This window comes from Bos javanicus, chromosome 17 (genome assembly GCF_032452875.1).
Source record: "Bos javanicus breed banteng chromosome 17, ARS-OSU_banteng_1.0, whole genome shotgun sequence".
Taxonomy (NCBI): Eukaryota; Metazoa; Chordata; class Mammalia; order Artiodactyla; family Bovidae; genus Bos; species Bos javanicus.
In genome coordinates, this window is record NC_083884.1 from 52,684,323 (window position 1) to 52,699,924 (window position 15,602).

The window sequence follows — 15,602 nt, forward strand, 5'->3', positions numbered from 1 at the left end:
ACACCAGGGAAGCCCGTTGTATGTTAACTACACCTCAATTTTTTATAAAGAAGGCCAGAAAATGTACCATAGCCTGGGTGACTTATAAGCGACAAAAATTTATTTCTCCCACTTCTGGAGGCTGAAAGTCCAAGATCAAAGCACTGTCAGATTTGGTGTCTGGTGAGAACCCCCTTTCTGGTTCATAGACCTCTGTCTTTTCACATGGTGGGAGAGAGAAGGAATTTCTGTCATTTTAAAAAATTTTATTCATTTATTTTTAAACTTCGGCCAAGGTTAGCAACATGCAGAATCTTAATTTCTTGATCAGGGATCGAACTCACGACGCCTGAAGTGGAAGGGTGGCGTCTCAACCACTGGACCACTAGGGAAGCCCACAGGCATGTCTTTCTTTTATAAGAGCACTAATCCAATGCATGAGGGCTCCATCCTCATGACCTCATCACCTCCCAGAGGCCCCTCCCCCTAAAATCATCACGTTGTGGGGTTAGGTTTCCAACATATGAATTTGAGGGGCACAGACTTTCAGTCTTTTAGATAGTCTATGGCAACAGCACAGGGAGCTATTCTCTGGTGCCCCAAAGTTCCCTCTCAAGTCCTAGTGTGGTTTCTCAGGGGCTGGTGGCCTGATTTTCCAGGAAGCAATAACTTCTCCTTGCACATAATCACTGCTTCTCTCTGCCACGTGCCCAGGCAACTGGCTCCAGGAACCTCTGGCTCAGTTCTTCCTTCTGCAGCTAACTGTGGGAGCTCCCAGCACCCACTCACCCTTCTCCCCACTCCAGATTTTCCATTCTTGTTGGTGGCATCAAGTCCCTCTTCTTTTACCCATGGCTGAAGCAAAACTCATCCCAGGAAAGCTAATATTTTGTCATTCACTCAAGCCCACAGTCTGTATTAATTTTTTTAATTTGTAATGAAAATGTTCTAATATTATAGGAGAGAAAATAGTATGATGGAGTTCCATATACCCATCACCCAGCTTAAACAATCATTAACAAAAAGGCAAGTGTTCATCTTCTCCACATTCCCAACCATCCCACCCTCCCAATGGGTTATTTTAAAGCAAAAAAATCACAGATTTTACATCATTTTATTCATGAATATATCAGCAAGCCCATAGTCTTTATTTATTTATTTTTTAACTTTTTTGGTCACATGGCATGAGAAATCTTAGTTCCCTGACCAGGGATAGAACCCACATCCCCTGCATTGGAAGCACAAAGTCTTAACCACTGGACCACTGGGGAAGTCCCAGCCCATAATCTTTGAATAGCTGTTCCATGTTATTGGGAGGGAAGGTTGAGTACTGTGTGTAGAGTAGATGGAGAAAGAGACCCTCTAGTGAACTGACCTTTAATCACCTTTCCATTATTTCCCAGCAATTCCGCTCTGACTCAAATTTGCATGCCCTCCTCAACAAGTCATATGCTGTCTCCCACTCAGCACCTGAACTCGCTTTCTAAGTTTGGGCTGTCCATCCCTATGTGATTTTTGATGAAAGCAGAGTTTTATTCCTTCTATGGAAGTTTAAAAAGTTAAACTTAAGGGAAAAAAAGGAACAAAAAAGGTTAAACTTCACTTCCCTTGATCATGGGCTATGACCCAAGCTCAGCCATTTGGATGCTCTCACCAAGAATGTGAGTTTGGACTAGATGAACCATGTACATAGGACTAAAGGAACAGAAGGGTGGCTGGTGCTCAGACAGTGAGATGCTTAGGTGTGAGGTGAAGATGGACTATGAAAGTTATGTCAGCCTTGGGAAGGACTTTGGGCTTATTATAACTTGGCCTTGATACCTGGTGTGATACAATGTATGTATTTATCAAGATTTTTGAATGCCAACTTCCCCTGTAGTCCATTGGTTAAGACTCCATGCTTCCACTGCAGGGGACACAGGTTTGATCCCTAGTCAGGAACATTCCACATGCCATGTAGTGGAGAAAAAAAAAAAAGATTATTGACTGTTGAGTAGAAGATTAGAAGGAAGAAGGGATGAAGCAGAAAACTCAGTTAGAAGCCTACTGTAGCCTTCCAGGTGGTGAAATAATATTAAGTGGGGCTAGGGTGCTAGGAGGGACATGAGGAAATAGAAGAATTTCTGAGATGCATTGCAGGTGCAATTGATGGGACTTGGTTGCCCTAATTTCTAATTCCTCTAGTAGCTTCAAACACCACAGTAAGAGAACAGTGTTGATTCCACGGCGTCAGTGTTCTGAATGAAATGCTTCAGTGGTGACAGTGACAGCAAATGTAATAGTTACAACAACAATAATATAAAGAGCAGCAGCTAACATTAATGTAGCTCTTACCACGTGCCAGCCTCTGATCTGTTTTTTTTTTTTTCCATGTGGAGTCTTAGTTCCCCAACCAGGGATCGAATTTGTACCCATGGCCACTCTCTAATCTCACATTTTCATTAACTGCCCCATAAAATCCTGTACCTATTAACAGTCACCCTCCATGCTCCTCTGCCTGAAGCCCACGGTCACCACTAACCTTTCCGGGTCTATAGATTTGTCTATTCTGAACATTTCATATAAAGGAATTATATATTATGTAACCTCAGGTTTGACTTCTTTCACTTCTTTCACTTAGCATCATGTTTTTCAAAAATATGTATTTCTTTTTGTTTACTGATTTGGCTGTGCTGGGTCTTAGCAGTGGCATGTGAGATCTTTGATCGTCACTGCGGCATTTAGGGTCTAGTTCGATCCTAGATCGAACCCAGATCGAATTGAACCCAGACCCCCTGCACTGGGAGAGCCGAGTCTTAGCCACTGGACCGCAAGGGAAGGCTCTAGCCTCGAGTTTTTAAGGTTTGTCTGTGTCATAGCCTGTGTTGGTGCTTCATCCCTTCTTATAGCGGAATCCTGTCTCATTGTATGGATGGACCGCATTTTGTTTATTCATCTCACAGTGGACTCCTGGGTTGTTTCCACCTTCTGTGTTGTTTTGCCTGTGGTTAGTACTTTTCTTCAGATCACTTCATAGGAACAGAACTCCTCGTTTCTCTGAGATAAACCAGGCTCCAGAAGAGGGTAGGTAGAAAAAGAGAAAAGGCCCTTATCCAACCAGGAAGCTCAACTATTGAGTGAGTACCTTTCGTGTGCCAGGTGGGGCAGCCCTGCGACCACCAACCTGCTTTCTGTGCATTTGCCTATTCCGGACATTCTGAATAAATGGAATCATATGATACGGAGGGAATAAGAGAAGACCACAGCCCATGTGTGTGAAGCCCAGGGAACAAATGTGCTCTGTTTGAGTGTGAGTCAGGAGGCTGAGCATAGATTGGATGGGGCAAGTTGGGGAGCAGGGGAGGGCGGTGGAAAAGAGGACCAGAAATTGATTCTGGGTCCAAGTTCACATTTGATGCAGTAGGTTTGTTTGTTATATGACCTTTGGTGAGGCACTGAATCATTCTTTGTCTCAGTTTTTCATCTGTAAAATGGGAATAAACAATTTTTGTGGGGATTAAATGAGTTAAAGGGACTTCCCTGGTGGTCCAGTGGTTAAGACTCTGCACTCCCAATGCAGGGGGTCTGGGTTCGATCCCTGGTCAGAGAACTAGATACTAAATGCCACAACAAAGATCAAAGATCCCGCATGTCATAACCAAAACCAAGCACAGCCAAATAAATAAACAAATAGAAATATTTTTGAAAAACATGATGCTAAGTGAAAGAAGTCAGACATGAGGTCACATAGTATATGATTCTTTATATGAAACGTTCAGAATAGACAAATCTATAGACCCAGAAAGCAGATTAGTGGTGAACAGGGGCTTTGGGCAGAGGAGAATGGAGGTTGACTGTTAATAGGTACAGGATTTTATGGGGCAGTTAATGAAAATGTGAGATTACAGGGTGGTCGTGGGTCTTCCCAGGTGGCACTAGTGATAAAGAACCCGCCTGCCAATGCAGGAGTCGTAAGAGACACTGGGTCAATCCTTGGGTCGGGAAGAACCCCTGGAGGAGGGCATGGCAACTCCCTCCAGTATTCTTGCCTGGAGAATCCCATGGACAGAGGAGCCTGGTGGGCTACAGTCCACAGGGTCACAAATAGTCAGACACGACTGAAGTGACTTAGCACACAAGCATAATGCCTGCACAACTTTGTATACTTACTAAAAACTACTGAATTGCACACATTAAAAGGGTCGGTCAAATGGCACCCCACTCCAGTACTCTTGCCTTGAAAATCCCATGGACGGAGGAGCCTGGTGGGCTACAGTCCATGGGGTCGCTAGGAGTCGGACACGACTGAGCGACTTCACTTTCACTTTTCATTTTCATGCATTGGAGAAGGAAATGGCAACCCACTCCAGTACTCTTGCCTGGAGAATCCCAGGGACAGGGGAGCCTGGTGGGCTGCTGTCTATGGGGTTGCAGAGTCGGACACGACTGAAGCGACTTAGCAGCAGCAGCAGCATCACTGCAGGTGATTTACATCTAAACAAAAAAGAATCTTTCCTAACAAAAGGAAATGCTAGAACACATTACCACCAGATAAACTGAATTCAAATCAGATCAACCTCTCAGTCCAACACCAGTCTAAAGAAAAGACAGGGAACAAACATATTAAAGGGCTTTACAGAGGTAAAATTATCAGAATCTAGACTGAGAATCGCTATAAGGCAAACAATCCTGTTTCATCATCAAACTGATTTCAAGGGAAGGAGAAAAAAGAAGAGATGGAGGAGGATTTAAAGAGACGAAAGGACATATCAACCAATTGGAATATGTGGATATGATTTGGATCTTGAGTTAAACAAACTTAAAAAATAAACTCATGAAACAACATTTCAAACATTGGATGCTTGATATGAAGAAATTATTAATTTTTTCAAGTGTGATCATGATACTGTAGATTTATCATTTCATTATGTTTTAGAAATACATATTAAAATATTTGTAGGTGAGACAATATGGTGTCTGGAACTCTTTTTTGAAATTGAATTGTGTTAACACATCTAGTTCCTGTGACACACTAATTTGCTAATTCCCCTCCTCTTTCTCAACCCTCTCTTGTTCTATCTGAAATTAGTTTATTTTTGGTTTTACTTGTTTACCATCTGTTTCCCACAAGAGCAGTAATCCTGTCTCTCAGATATTGTCATAGCCCACAGGTTTAGCAGTGAAAGTGGCAATTTATTAAGAGCTAAATATTTATTGAATCAGTGAATGTCAATATTGGTCTTACCACATCAACTGCTCTAGTCCTGAGTTTCAGCTCCAGGTCCCCGCCTGTCAACCGGACGTCTACACCCAACCCAGACATCTCCCCAGGTTTCCTTTTTTTTTTTTTTGGCCATGCCACATGGCTTTTGGGATCTTTGTTCCCTGACCAGGGATCAAACCTGGACTCCTGCAGTGGAAGCATGGGGTCCTAATTTTGGACAGCAGGGAATTCCCGCCTCCAGGTTTCTTTCATCTTCATCATCTTCATCTAGTTTTTCTATAGAACTTTGTGTGGCTGGCTCATATGCTTCTTTGTTTAATAATCACAATTACCCTTTGTGACCCCATATTACAGAGTGGGAAGCTGAGGCCCCAAAGAGTCATGTGACTTGCCCAAGGCCACACACCCTGTCAGTGACTGCACCAAGCTTAGAATGTAGAGTGAACTGGAAGCTTAACCATCAAAGCTTAACTGCCTCTCCCTACTTAAGATTGTAAACATTCTCTGAAGAACTCAGGCTCATCATCTGGCGGGGGCAGGTCACCCTGGACTCCTGCCTCCCCTTTCCCTTCCTGGGGTCTTAGTTGTGGCATGTTGTGGCAAAGTCATTTCCATCTCCTCCACTCTCCCATCCCCTTCCTGTCCCGGTCCTGAGGCTCAAGCTGCTGGCTGACACTGTGGCTCCTCTAGCCTTGTCCCCTCCCAGCAGATTCTCAGTACATCTTTGCTGCCTGCTTTGAGGAAGGCAAAGTTGCCCCAGTCTGAGCATCCATTACTTATCTCTTAGTTCACCGTGGGGGCACACCAGGTTCAGCTCCATCCCTCCTAGCTGTGGGCCCCTAAACAAGTTACCTAACCTCCTGTGGCAAGTTGAATGGTGCCATGCCTCCTGACACTCATCCCCCCAAAAAACAAGTTGTTTCCGTCCTAATCTTCAGAACCTGTAAATGTGACCTTATTTTTAAAAGTGTCTGTAGAGATGTGATTAAGGATCTCAAGATGAGATCATTCTGGGTTGTGTGGGTAGGTCCTAAATCTAAGACAATTGTTCCTTTTTTTTTCTTTTTTGCAGCTCTGAGCAGCATGTGGGTGGGATCTTAGTTCCCCACTAGGGATCAAACCCTTGCCCTCTGCAGTAGAAATGCTGAGTCTTAACCAGCGGGCCATCGGGGAAGTCCTGTAAGTATTCTTGTAAGAGACACAGAGAAATCAGACCTACAGAGAAGGCCGTGTGAAGACAAAGGCAGAGACTGGAGTGATGCTGCCACGAGCTATGCAAGCCAGCAGCTGGAAGAGGCAAGGATGGATCCTCCTCTAGAGCCATCAGAGGCAGCACACCTTGACTTCAAATTTCCAGCTTCCCAAACTGTCAGAGAATGTTTCTATTGTTTGAAGTCAAGTTTGTGGCAATTTGTTACAGTAGCTAGAGGAACTTAATGTCCCTCCCTATTCCTCACTGTCCTTGATTTAGGGTGGAGATAATCATAGATCAGAGCTTCCCAGGTGGCCCAGATGGTAAAGAATCCACCAGCTAACGCTGCTGCTGCCGTTGCTAAGTCGCTTCAGTTGTGTCCAACTCTGTGCGACCCCATAGACAGCAGCCCACTGGGCTCCTCTGTCCCTGGGATTCTCCAGGCAAGAATACTGAAGTGGGTTGCCATTTCCTTCTCCAATGCAAGAAAGTGAAACGTGAAAGTGAAGTTGCTCACTCATTCCTGACTCCTAGCGACCCCATGGACTACAGCCTACCAGGCTCCTCCATCCATGGGATTTTCCAGGCAAGAGTACTGGAGTGGGGTGCCATTGCCTTCTCCCCAGCTAACTCAGGAGACTTGAATTCAATCCCTGGGTTGGGAAGATCCCCTGGAGAAGGAAATGGCAACCCACTCCAGTGTTCTTGCCTGGGAAATCCCATAGACAGAGGAGCCTGGCAGCTACAGTCCATGGACTCACAAAAAGTCGGACAAGACTTTGTGACTAAACAACAAATCATAGATCCACTTTATTGGGATGCTGTGCACAGATCTGACCCCGGCTTTAACACTTACCAGCTTGTCTGACCTCGGGCAAGTGATTTGACTTCTCTGTGTCTCAGTTTCCTCTGTTGTAGAGTACAATACTTCTTAGGAAGTAGTAAGGCAGCAGTTCTCAAACTTTTCCCTCTCAGGGACTCTTAAGAACTGTTGAAGACCTTAAAGAGACCTTGTTAAAATGTTACATCTATTGATATCTACTGTAACTAGAAATTTAAGCTGTTTTTAAAAAACACTGATTAATTTAAAACAGACACATGACATGTTAGCATGAATTTTTTCGATAAAAATTAACTATGCTCCAAAACAAACAAGTGCTGAGGACAGTGACATTGTTCCATATTTTTGCAAATCTCTTCAAAATCTAGCTCATTATCAGAGAGCTAGCCCCTAAGATCTGTATCTGCACATTCAGTCAATCATGATATGCTGATTTGTATTACCTATAGGAAGAAGATGCAGCCTGTCATTGATGTATAGCTAGCAAAGGGACCTGAAAGAGACCCTTTGGGTGTTGAGGAACCCTGACGGTCATGAGGCCACACTTTAAGAAGTAGTAAGTTAGGAAATATTTGTAAAGTACCTGGAATAATGCCTGACACATGATAAACACTACTTTTAAACTAAATATAAAGCAAATGCTCAATATATTTTAAACTAAACATTTTTAGAGTTTCCCTGGTGGCTCAGTGGTAAAGAATCCGCCTGCCAATGCAGGATACACAGGTTCAATCCCTGATCCAGGAAGATCCGACATGCTGCGGAGCAATGAAGCCGGTGCGCCACAACTGCTGAGCCTGTGCTCTAGAGCCAGGAGGCTGCAACCACTGAGCCCATGTACCACAACTACTGAAGCCTGGGCACCCTAGAGCCTGTGCTTCACAACAAGAGAAGCCTGCGCACTGCAACTAGAGAAAAGCCCATGCAGCAACAAGGACCAGGCACAGTCAAAAATAAATACATAAAAATTATATATATATATTTACATAAACTTTAAGCATTTTTAGTTTTAAATAACGTGTGTCAAGTTGGGGTGCACTTTACAGCTACAATGGCGTTCAGGGTTTTTTCTGACTTCAAGGAGCTCTGAAGAGGGAAATAAGTGTAACCTTGGTCAAAACTCACTGTGTTAAGAGCAGCTTTATAGGAGTACGAGATGGGATGTGGGGATGCAGAGGAGGGGGTGTGAAGGATGGGGTTGTGGCTTCCGGGAAGGCTCACCTGGGCGAGGAAGGATGGTCTGATGGACTAGCAGATTCAGCCAGGTCAAAAGAACAGGGGGCTTGTGACAAGAAAGCTGAAATTCAAACCCTGTTCTCACCGCCTCTGTGAAGTGGTGTAGGTGTCACAAAGAGCCGCTAACGGATGTGGCTGGCCGGCAAGCGGGGCAGCCCGGAGGCTTAGGGACCAGAGAACCCCTCGATCTTTCTGTCCCTCTCCTGGGTGCCTCTTCTGAAGCTCAGGGCCCGGCGCCGCCAGGTCCGCCCGCTGACCCGGTCGGTGGGGAGGATAGGCGAGGCGCGGGGTCCTCGACGCTTTCCCGGGATGGGCCGCATCCCGGAGTCCACCTCCTGAGCCCTCCATTTCTCTGCAACGCAGAGTGGCCTCCCGGCGCTGTGAGTGGTCCCAAGAGATCTGCGACCCGCAGTCCCACCGGCTCCGCACCCCACCACCCACCTTGCTTCTCCTCTGGGCTAGTCTCGACCCCTCCGCGACGGGATTGGGAGAGGAGGAGCTAGGACCGCGCTGGAGGCGGGGGTGGTGCCTCCGGACGCGCTGGGGGCGCCGGCTGGAGGCGGGGAAGGAAGGTCCCGCGGGTGGAGCGGCGGGAGCGGCGCGGGGGGCTGCAGAGTCGGAGGGTGGGGGTGTGGTGCCCGCGGGGACCCCAGGGCGCCCTCGGGCGGCGGCAGCCGGGCGCGCCCCTCTCCAGGCCGGGATCGGGGCGGGGCGCGCGGCATCCCCGCGGGGGGAGCTGGTCAGCCGGCGTCGCCGCCGCCAAAGTTTCCCGGAGGAGCCGCGGCCGCCCTTCCTTCTCAGGCCCAGGGCGAGGGAGCGAGCCCTCGGGCGAGGACTGCTTGCGAGAGGGCAGCGTAGCCCCCTCTCCAGCCAGACCCCGCGCCTCCATTGCGCCCAACTCGGATTCCCAACTTGGGAGGCGCCGCGGGCCTGCGCACGCGCGCGCCTTCCTCGCCGCCGCCGCCGCCGCCTCCTCCCCTCACTGGGGAGCAGGCTCCGGGCCGATCCGGGCGCCGAGACCCGCACCCTGATCGCTCACCTCCGGCTCCCGGCCCACCGCCTCCGCCCATGCCGACGCCCGCCGCCTGCCAGGTGCGCCCTCGCCCGAGGGCCAGCTAAGCGCCGGCCGGCTGCGGCGGCGAAAGGTGGGCCCGGCCCCGGCGCTGCCCTCGACAGCGGCAAGTTTGGGAGTTGCACTAGTTTGCGGGGTAGGGGAGAGGCTGGGCGGGGGGGCCATGGAGGAGGACCGGGGGTCGGCGCTGGCGGCCGAGTCGGCGCTGGAGAAGAACGTGGCGGAGCTGACGGTCATGGACGTGTACGACATCGCGTCGCTCGTGGGCCACGAGTTCGAGCGGGTCATCGACCAGCACGGCTGCGAGGCCATCGCGCGCCTCATGCCCAAGGTCGTGCGTGTCTTGGAGATCCTGGAGGTGCTCGTCAGCCGCCACCACGTCGCTCCCGAACTGGACGAGCTGCGCCTCGAGCTGGACCGACTGCGACTGGAAAGGATGGACCGCATCGAGAAGGAGCGCAAGCACCAGAAGGTGGGAGGTAGCCTCAGTCTGCCCATCCGGGCAGTGGGGCCGCTGGGACCTAGGGGGCCCTTCAGCACTGGGGTTCTGTAGGTGCACACGTACGTGTATACAGGGAATAGATGAGAGAAGATCCTACTGGATGAGGGAAGGAGCGAGGCCCCTGGCCCTCTCTTACCCAGCCTGGGCACCTGGCATGTACCACCCACAGAGATTAAGGGTAGTTGGTTGGAGTCAAACCTGAGTTCCAACCCCACCTTTACCATTTAATAGCTGTGTGACCTTGAGTAAGTTATTTCACCTCTCTGTGCTTCATTTCCTCACATATCAAATGGCGATAGGAATAGGACCCGCCTTATAAGAATTAAATGGAATAGTATCTAAAGTGCTTAGATAATATTATTCTTTTCCAGAAATGAAATAAGCGCCCCTACCTTTCAGTGCTACCCAGAAGGTGTGACACAGGGCTCCTTTCTTCATAGTACTCCAGACCTTTTCAGAGCCAAGGGGATGGGACCTCCAGCCACCGAGTTCATTGACCCTCAGTCTCTGGGCTCTTGATTGCCAATGACTCTCCAGAGTTCCTTCGAGTTTATTAACCTAGGTTGGTTTCCCCACCTTGACTTTACTCTGTGAGGTAGGGATAATTCCCTTCATTTTACAGATGAAGAAACTGAGGATCCGCGTGGAGGGATTTGTCCCAAGTTAGTGCTGAGACTCCCAGCCCTCATGGAGATAATTCTAGTGTCTCTTCCCCACCCTCTTTGAATTGGAGAAAGATGATTTGGGGTGCCTTTAAGGCTCAGCCTCTGCTTGTGACCAAGGATCCTTCTGGGCTCATGAATCAGGGACTCCTCGCAGTCCACATGAGGTGACCGGGGAAAAGGAAGTGGGAGACCTGTGGTTTCCTGTCCCAACCTCAGCCCAGGGAGGCTCCTGGCAGATCCTTGAGACTGAGAATGAGAGGAAACGCTTCTCCTTGGAGGATCAGGGTGTCTGAGCAGACTCTGACTCGCTGTGTGTCCTCGGGAAAATACCCTTGGCCTCTCTGAAACTCTCTGGCCAGCCATCAACCTACTGTGTGCTTTGAGGTCTGTGTCTTTTCAAGGAAGAGAGCCTGGGCTGTGTTCACAGTCTTAACCTTAAGGGCAGATCCCTGGGTGATTCAAAGTACTCATGTTTTGGAGGTGTGATTGTGTTTGTCCTCAGAGGTCCTTGAGTCCTGAGGTCAGGTAGGAAATTCAAGCTCCCAAGCCTTAGACAGGGACCTTAGACAAGATCTCACAGGGAGCTTGAAAATGTCCCCTGCCCTGTAATTAAAGTCAAGATTCCCAGGGCCTTTGGAGTTAGATAGCCTGGTTTAAAGTGCTGTCACTCACGCGCTGTGTGACCCTGGGCAAATCACCTCACCTCTCTGTGCCTCAGCTTCTGGGTTATACAGTGGGGAAATATTAATAATAGGAAATATTAATAATAGGCTATATGATAGGGAAATACAATATTGATGATACCCATCTCATAGGGTTATGGTGCTCTGGACAAAACCTGGCCCATTTTGAGGGCTTCGCCAAGTGTTGACTTTTGTTTTGGGGTCAGGAGGGGATTTCACAGAGTTCTCTTAGGCTGATGTTGGAAATGTTTCCCCCACCCTAGGTACCCGGACTCCTACACTTTCCATCTCTCCCAAAAGGTCGAGGAAGGAAGGCACCTTGAGATGCTCACGTACAAACTGCTTCTTACTGACAAGGACTAAGGGCCTTTAGCCCAAGTCACACAAGTCCTGGCACCTGTGTCCCCATCCTTGGCATTTTAAGTTCTGCTGCACCTGGGCTGGGAGACACCCTTGGGAGCCATCGGAGGCCACTGGGCCTGGAGTCAGGTGGAATTCCCAGCCAGCTGCACTTGTCACTTCTGGAGTGCTATTGGCCAGGAAGTAAACACCAGTGTGTTCAGAGCCAGGGCTCGTTTGTAAACACTGAGGATGATCTTTTATAATTTGGAGGACAAAATCCTTTTTTCTCCCATCCCAGCTCCAGTCCCCTTTACTTCATATTCTTGAGATCAAGAGAGACTCCTCTTATTCCCTCCTCCACCCCATGCCCACCCCCTCATAAGCCTCAAAGGATCTTCAAGGTGTTATTTCCACAAAAATCTTCTTAGCATGTCCTTGATCTTATCTGTCTGTCTGTTCATTCCTGCCTCCCACCTTTTCTGCCTCCCTCCTTCCCTCCCTTCTTTCCTTTCTTCCTTCTCTCTCTTTCAACTGGCTCCAGGGACTTCCCGGGTGATCTGGTGGTTAAGACTCCAAGCTCCCAATGCAGGGGACACCAGTTTGATTCCTGCTTGGGGAACTAAGATCCTGCATCCTACATGGCGCAGTCAAAAAAATAAAAACAAAGCAAATATGGCTCCAGTAAAGCCTGCACCCTCTCTTCTACTCCTCCTTCCAAAAGACCTCCAAAAGACTCAGTTCTGTTCATCACTTAGACCTGGGCCACAGTCTTACCAGGTACTGCCTGGTTGCTCAGTCTGCAACCCCGCTGACTGACCACAGCTTGCACAGTGCCTTCCCAGGTAACACAGGTGATGCAAAGGAAAGGAAGACCAGGTCCTCATCTCAGCAGCGAGTGCATAACAGGGAAGACGGGAAAACACAGAGAGAGACTTTAGAAAGCAGTGGCAGGTGCATATCATGTAAATAGCATACGTTATTTATTCATTCGACAGATATATTTATGGAGTACCTACAAAGTGCCAGGCACTGTTCTGGGCCACAGTGGTGACCACAAGAGATGAGGTCTTTGTCTTCAGGGGTTTGACTTTCTAGTGCAGTGTTGTTCCGTAGAAATAAATGTGGTGTGTCACGTTGATACAAAGACATAGGTAAGGTTAACGTTTTTTTTTTTAACCTCACCTGTGGCTTGCGGATTCTTAACTCCCTGACCAGGGATTGAATCTGGGCCCAGAACAATGAAAATACCTAGTCCTAACCGCTGGACAACCAGGAAATTCCTCAGATGAAGTTAATTTTAATAACATACCAAACCAGGCTTTCCAAAATGTTATTTCAACATGTAATCAATGTAAAGGTACTTTTTATTGAGATGTGATTGACAGATAACACTATTTTAGGTGTACAGCATTATGCTTTGATATATGTGTGTATTGTAAAATGATTACCACCTAAGGTCAGTTAACATCCATCACCACACAGTTACCAAAATATTATTAATAAGGTATTCTGCATTCTTTTTTTCCTACCATGTCTTTGAAATTCGGTGAATGTTTAACCCTCACTGCATGTTTCAGTTGAGACCAGCGCATTCCAAGTACTCAGTAGACACATGACTAATGGCTACTCTAATAGAATGATATGATTCTAGCGTGAGGAGATAGATTTTTTTTTACAGTTTAAAACATTTCAGCTTATCATAAGTGCTGGATAGAAGATAGATAGAAGATAGAAGAAGATAAAATGGGGAAATATAAAAGAGACTGGTCAGCATTGGGGTCTCATAGATGGAGCAGTCAGGAATGCTTTCCCTGAGAAGTGCCATCTGAGCTGAGATCCAATGAAGGGTAGGTACCAGCCATAGGGAGATCTGGGGGAGGGGCGTTCTGGGCAGGAAGTGCAGCAAGTGCAAAGGCCCTGAGGTAGGAGGTTGGTGTGTGCATGGAATGCAAAGAAGGCTGGTATGACGAGAGCAGAGCAAGTGAGGAAGAGGTCAGGGAGACATTGTTTGGTGGCTCAGTTGTGTCCAGCTCTTTGCAACCCCATGGACTGTAGCAGCCAGGCTCCTCTGTTCTTGGGATTTCCCAGGCAAGAATACTGGAGTGGGTTGCCATTTCCTTCTGGGGATCTTCCCAACCCAGGGGTTGAACCCGCATCTTTTGTACCTCCTGCATTGGCAGGCAAGTTCTTTACCACTGAGCCAACTGGGAATCCCTCAGGGAGGTACAGGGATCTGATAACTCTGGGCCTCATGGGCCGGCATAAGGAGTTTGAAAACAGTGTCAAGAAAAGGTGAAGGAGATGATCAGTCAGGGGCCACTTCCTGGAAAAGCCTTTTTAGCTGGTGTGGAGGCAAGATCAAATTGTCCTTGATCAGCTCAGGGGCAAGAACCAGCTCCCCCAGCATCAAGTTCAGCTCACTGAGAGAAGAATAAAAAAAAAAGAACTGAGGGATAATAGATAAATTGTATTCATCTAGTGCTACTGTAGCTAATTTCCACAGCCTTACTGACTCGAAACACAAATTTATTATCACATTGGATAATATGATACTATGAATAATATCAATATGAAGAATACTGGATAAAATTCTGGAGGTCAGAAGTCGGAAAGGAGTCTCACTTGGGTTAAAAACAGGTGTCAGGAAATTCATTCCCTCTGGCAACTTTAGGGGAGAATCCTGGCCTTTTCCAGCTCCTGGGGGCCACCTGCATCCCTTGGCTTGTGGCCCCTTTCTCCATCTTCAGAGTCAGTAGTGTGGCATCGTCAAATCTCTGACTCTGATCTCTGCTTCTGTCACCACATTGTATGTGGGATCTTAGTTTTCTGACCAGGGATTGAACCCGCGCCCCTGCAGTGGGATTGTGGAATCTTAACCACTGGATCACTAGGGAAGTCCCCCCATCATTCATCTCTGATTCTGCCCTTCCTGCCTCCCTCTTTCATGTTTAAGGGCCCTTGTGATTACATTGGGTCCACCTTTGATAACCCAGGAGCATCTCCCCATCTCAGGGTCCCTTTTGCTGCACAAGGTCACATATTCTCAGGTTCCAGGGAGATGAGGTTGTGCACATCTCTGGGGGGCGTTGTTCTGCCTCCTCCAGCCATTTACACTTGACTGATAGGCTGATAGCACTGGGGCCCTCTGTGTGCCCAGCCTTTGTCAGGTGGGAGCAGAGAGGACTGGGGCAGGAGGAGCCTGACTCTACTTCTAGTCCATACCTGCATGTGGGAAGGTCCTATGGTCGCTCCATCTTTTTTCAATCACTGCTTCTGCCCTTTGGCCCCACGCTTCACCTCCCTTGGTGACCTTGAACCAGCTGTCTGAATACTTAAGTTATTACCTCTCATTTCCCAAGTTCAGCAGGCTTCCTGATGAAGGCGATGGGATTTAGGAACTTATTTGAAAGATGAACGGAGGCGATGCTGACATCTGGCCACCTGGGCTGGCTTGGAATGGGTTGTAGGAGGACCAGAAATCAACAAACATGTTTAGCATTTTCTGGGTACTGGGCACAATTCCAAATATCTACCTATATTAACCATTTAATCCTCATGAAAACCTGCAGGGTAGATATTACACTATCTTCCTCATTTCCAAGGCACCCAAAGATTGAATAACTTGTCCAAGATCAGCTAGTAAGTGGCAGAAATTAAATTCATGCTCAGGTCAACAGGCTCCAGTATCCATGCTTTAAGCAAGCATTCTATACAGTTAATGGTTTTACAAAATACTTGTTTTTTTGGCAACAGCTTTATTGAATATAATTCACATGCCATACAGTTCACCCATTCAGAGCATACAATTCAATGTTTTTTTTAGTTTTTTTCCCAGACTTGTGTTACAATCAGTTTTAGAACATTTTTATTACTCCAGAAAGAAAACC

At 47.6% G+C, this 15,602-nt stretch overlaps 1 protein-coding gene and 1 non-coding gene across 4 annotated transcripts in view; both read left to right on the forward strand.

Annotated features, from left to right (window-relative positions):
- Window positions 1-3,495: 3,495 nt before the first annotated feature.
- TRNAG-CCC (transfer RNA glycine (anticodon CCC)) lies at window positions 3,496-3,568 on the forward strand. The gene has a single exon. It is a non-coding gene; the product is annotated as a tRNA-Gly (tRNA).
- A 5,603-nt stretch (window positions 3,569-9,171) lies between these two features.
- The window catches only part of RILPL1 (Rab interacting lysosomal protein like 1), a 42,703-nt gene continuing 36,272 nt past the window's right edge, over window positions 9,172-15,602 (forward strand). Inside the window, exon 1 of one of the 3 annotated variants that reach the window (XM_061384599.1) lies at window positions 9,172-9,995. In XM_061384599.1, the coding sequence (XP_061240583.1) occupies window positions 9,687-9,995 (309 nt within the window). In that variant the 5' untranslated portion in view covers window positions 9,172-9,686. The remainder of the gene's footprint in view (window positions 9,996-15,602) is intronic. The other 2 variants (XM_061384600.1, XM_061384598.1) reach the window with 2 other exon arrangements.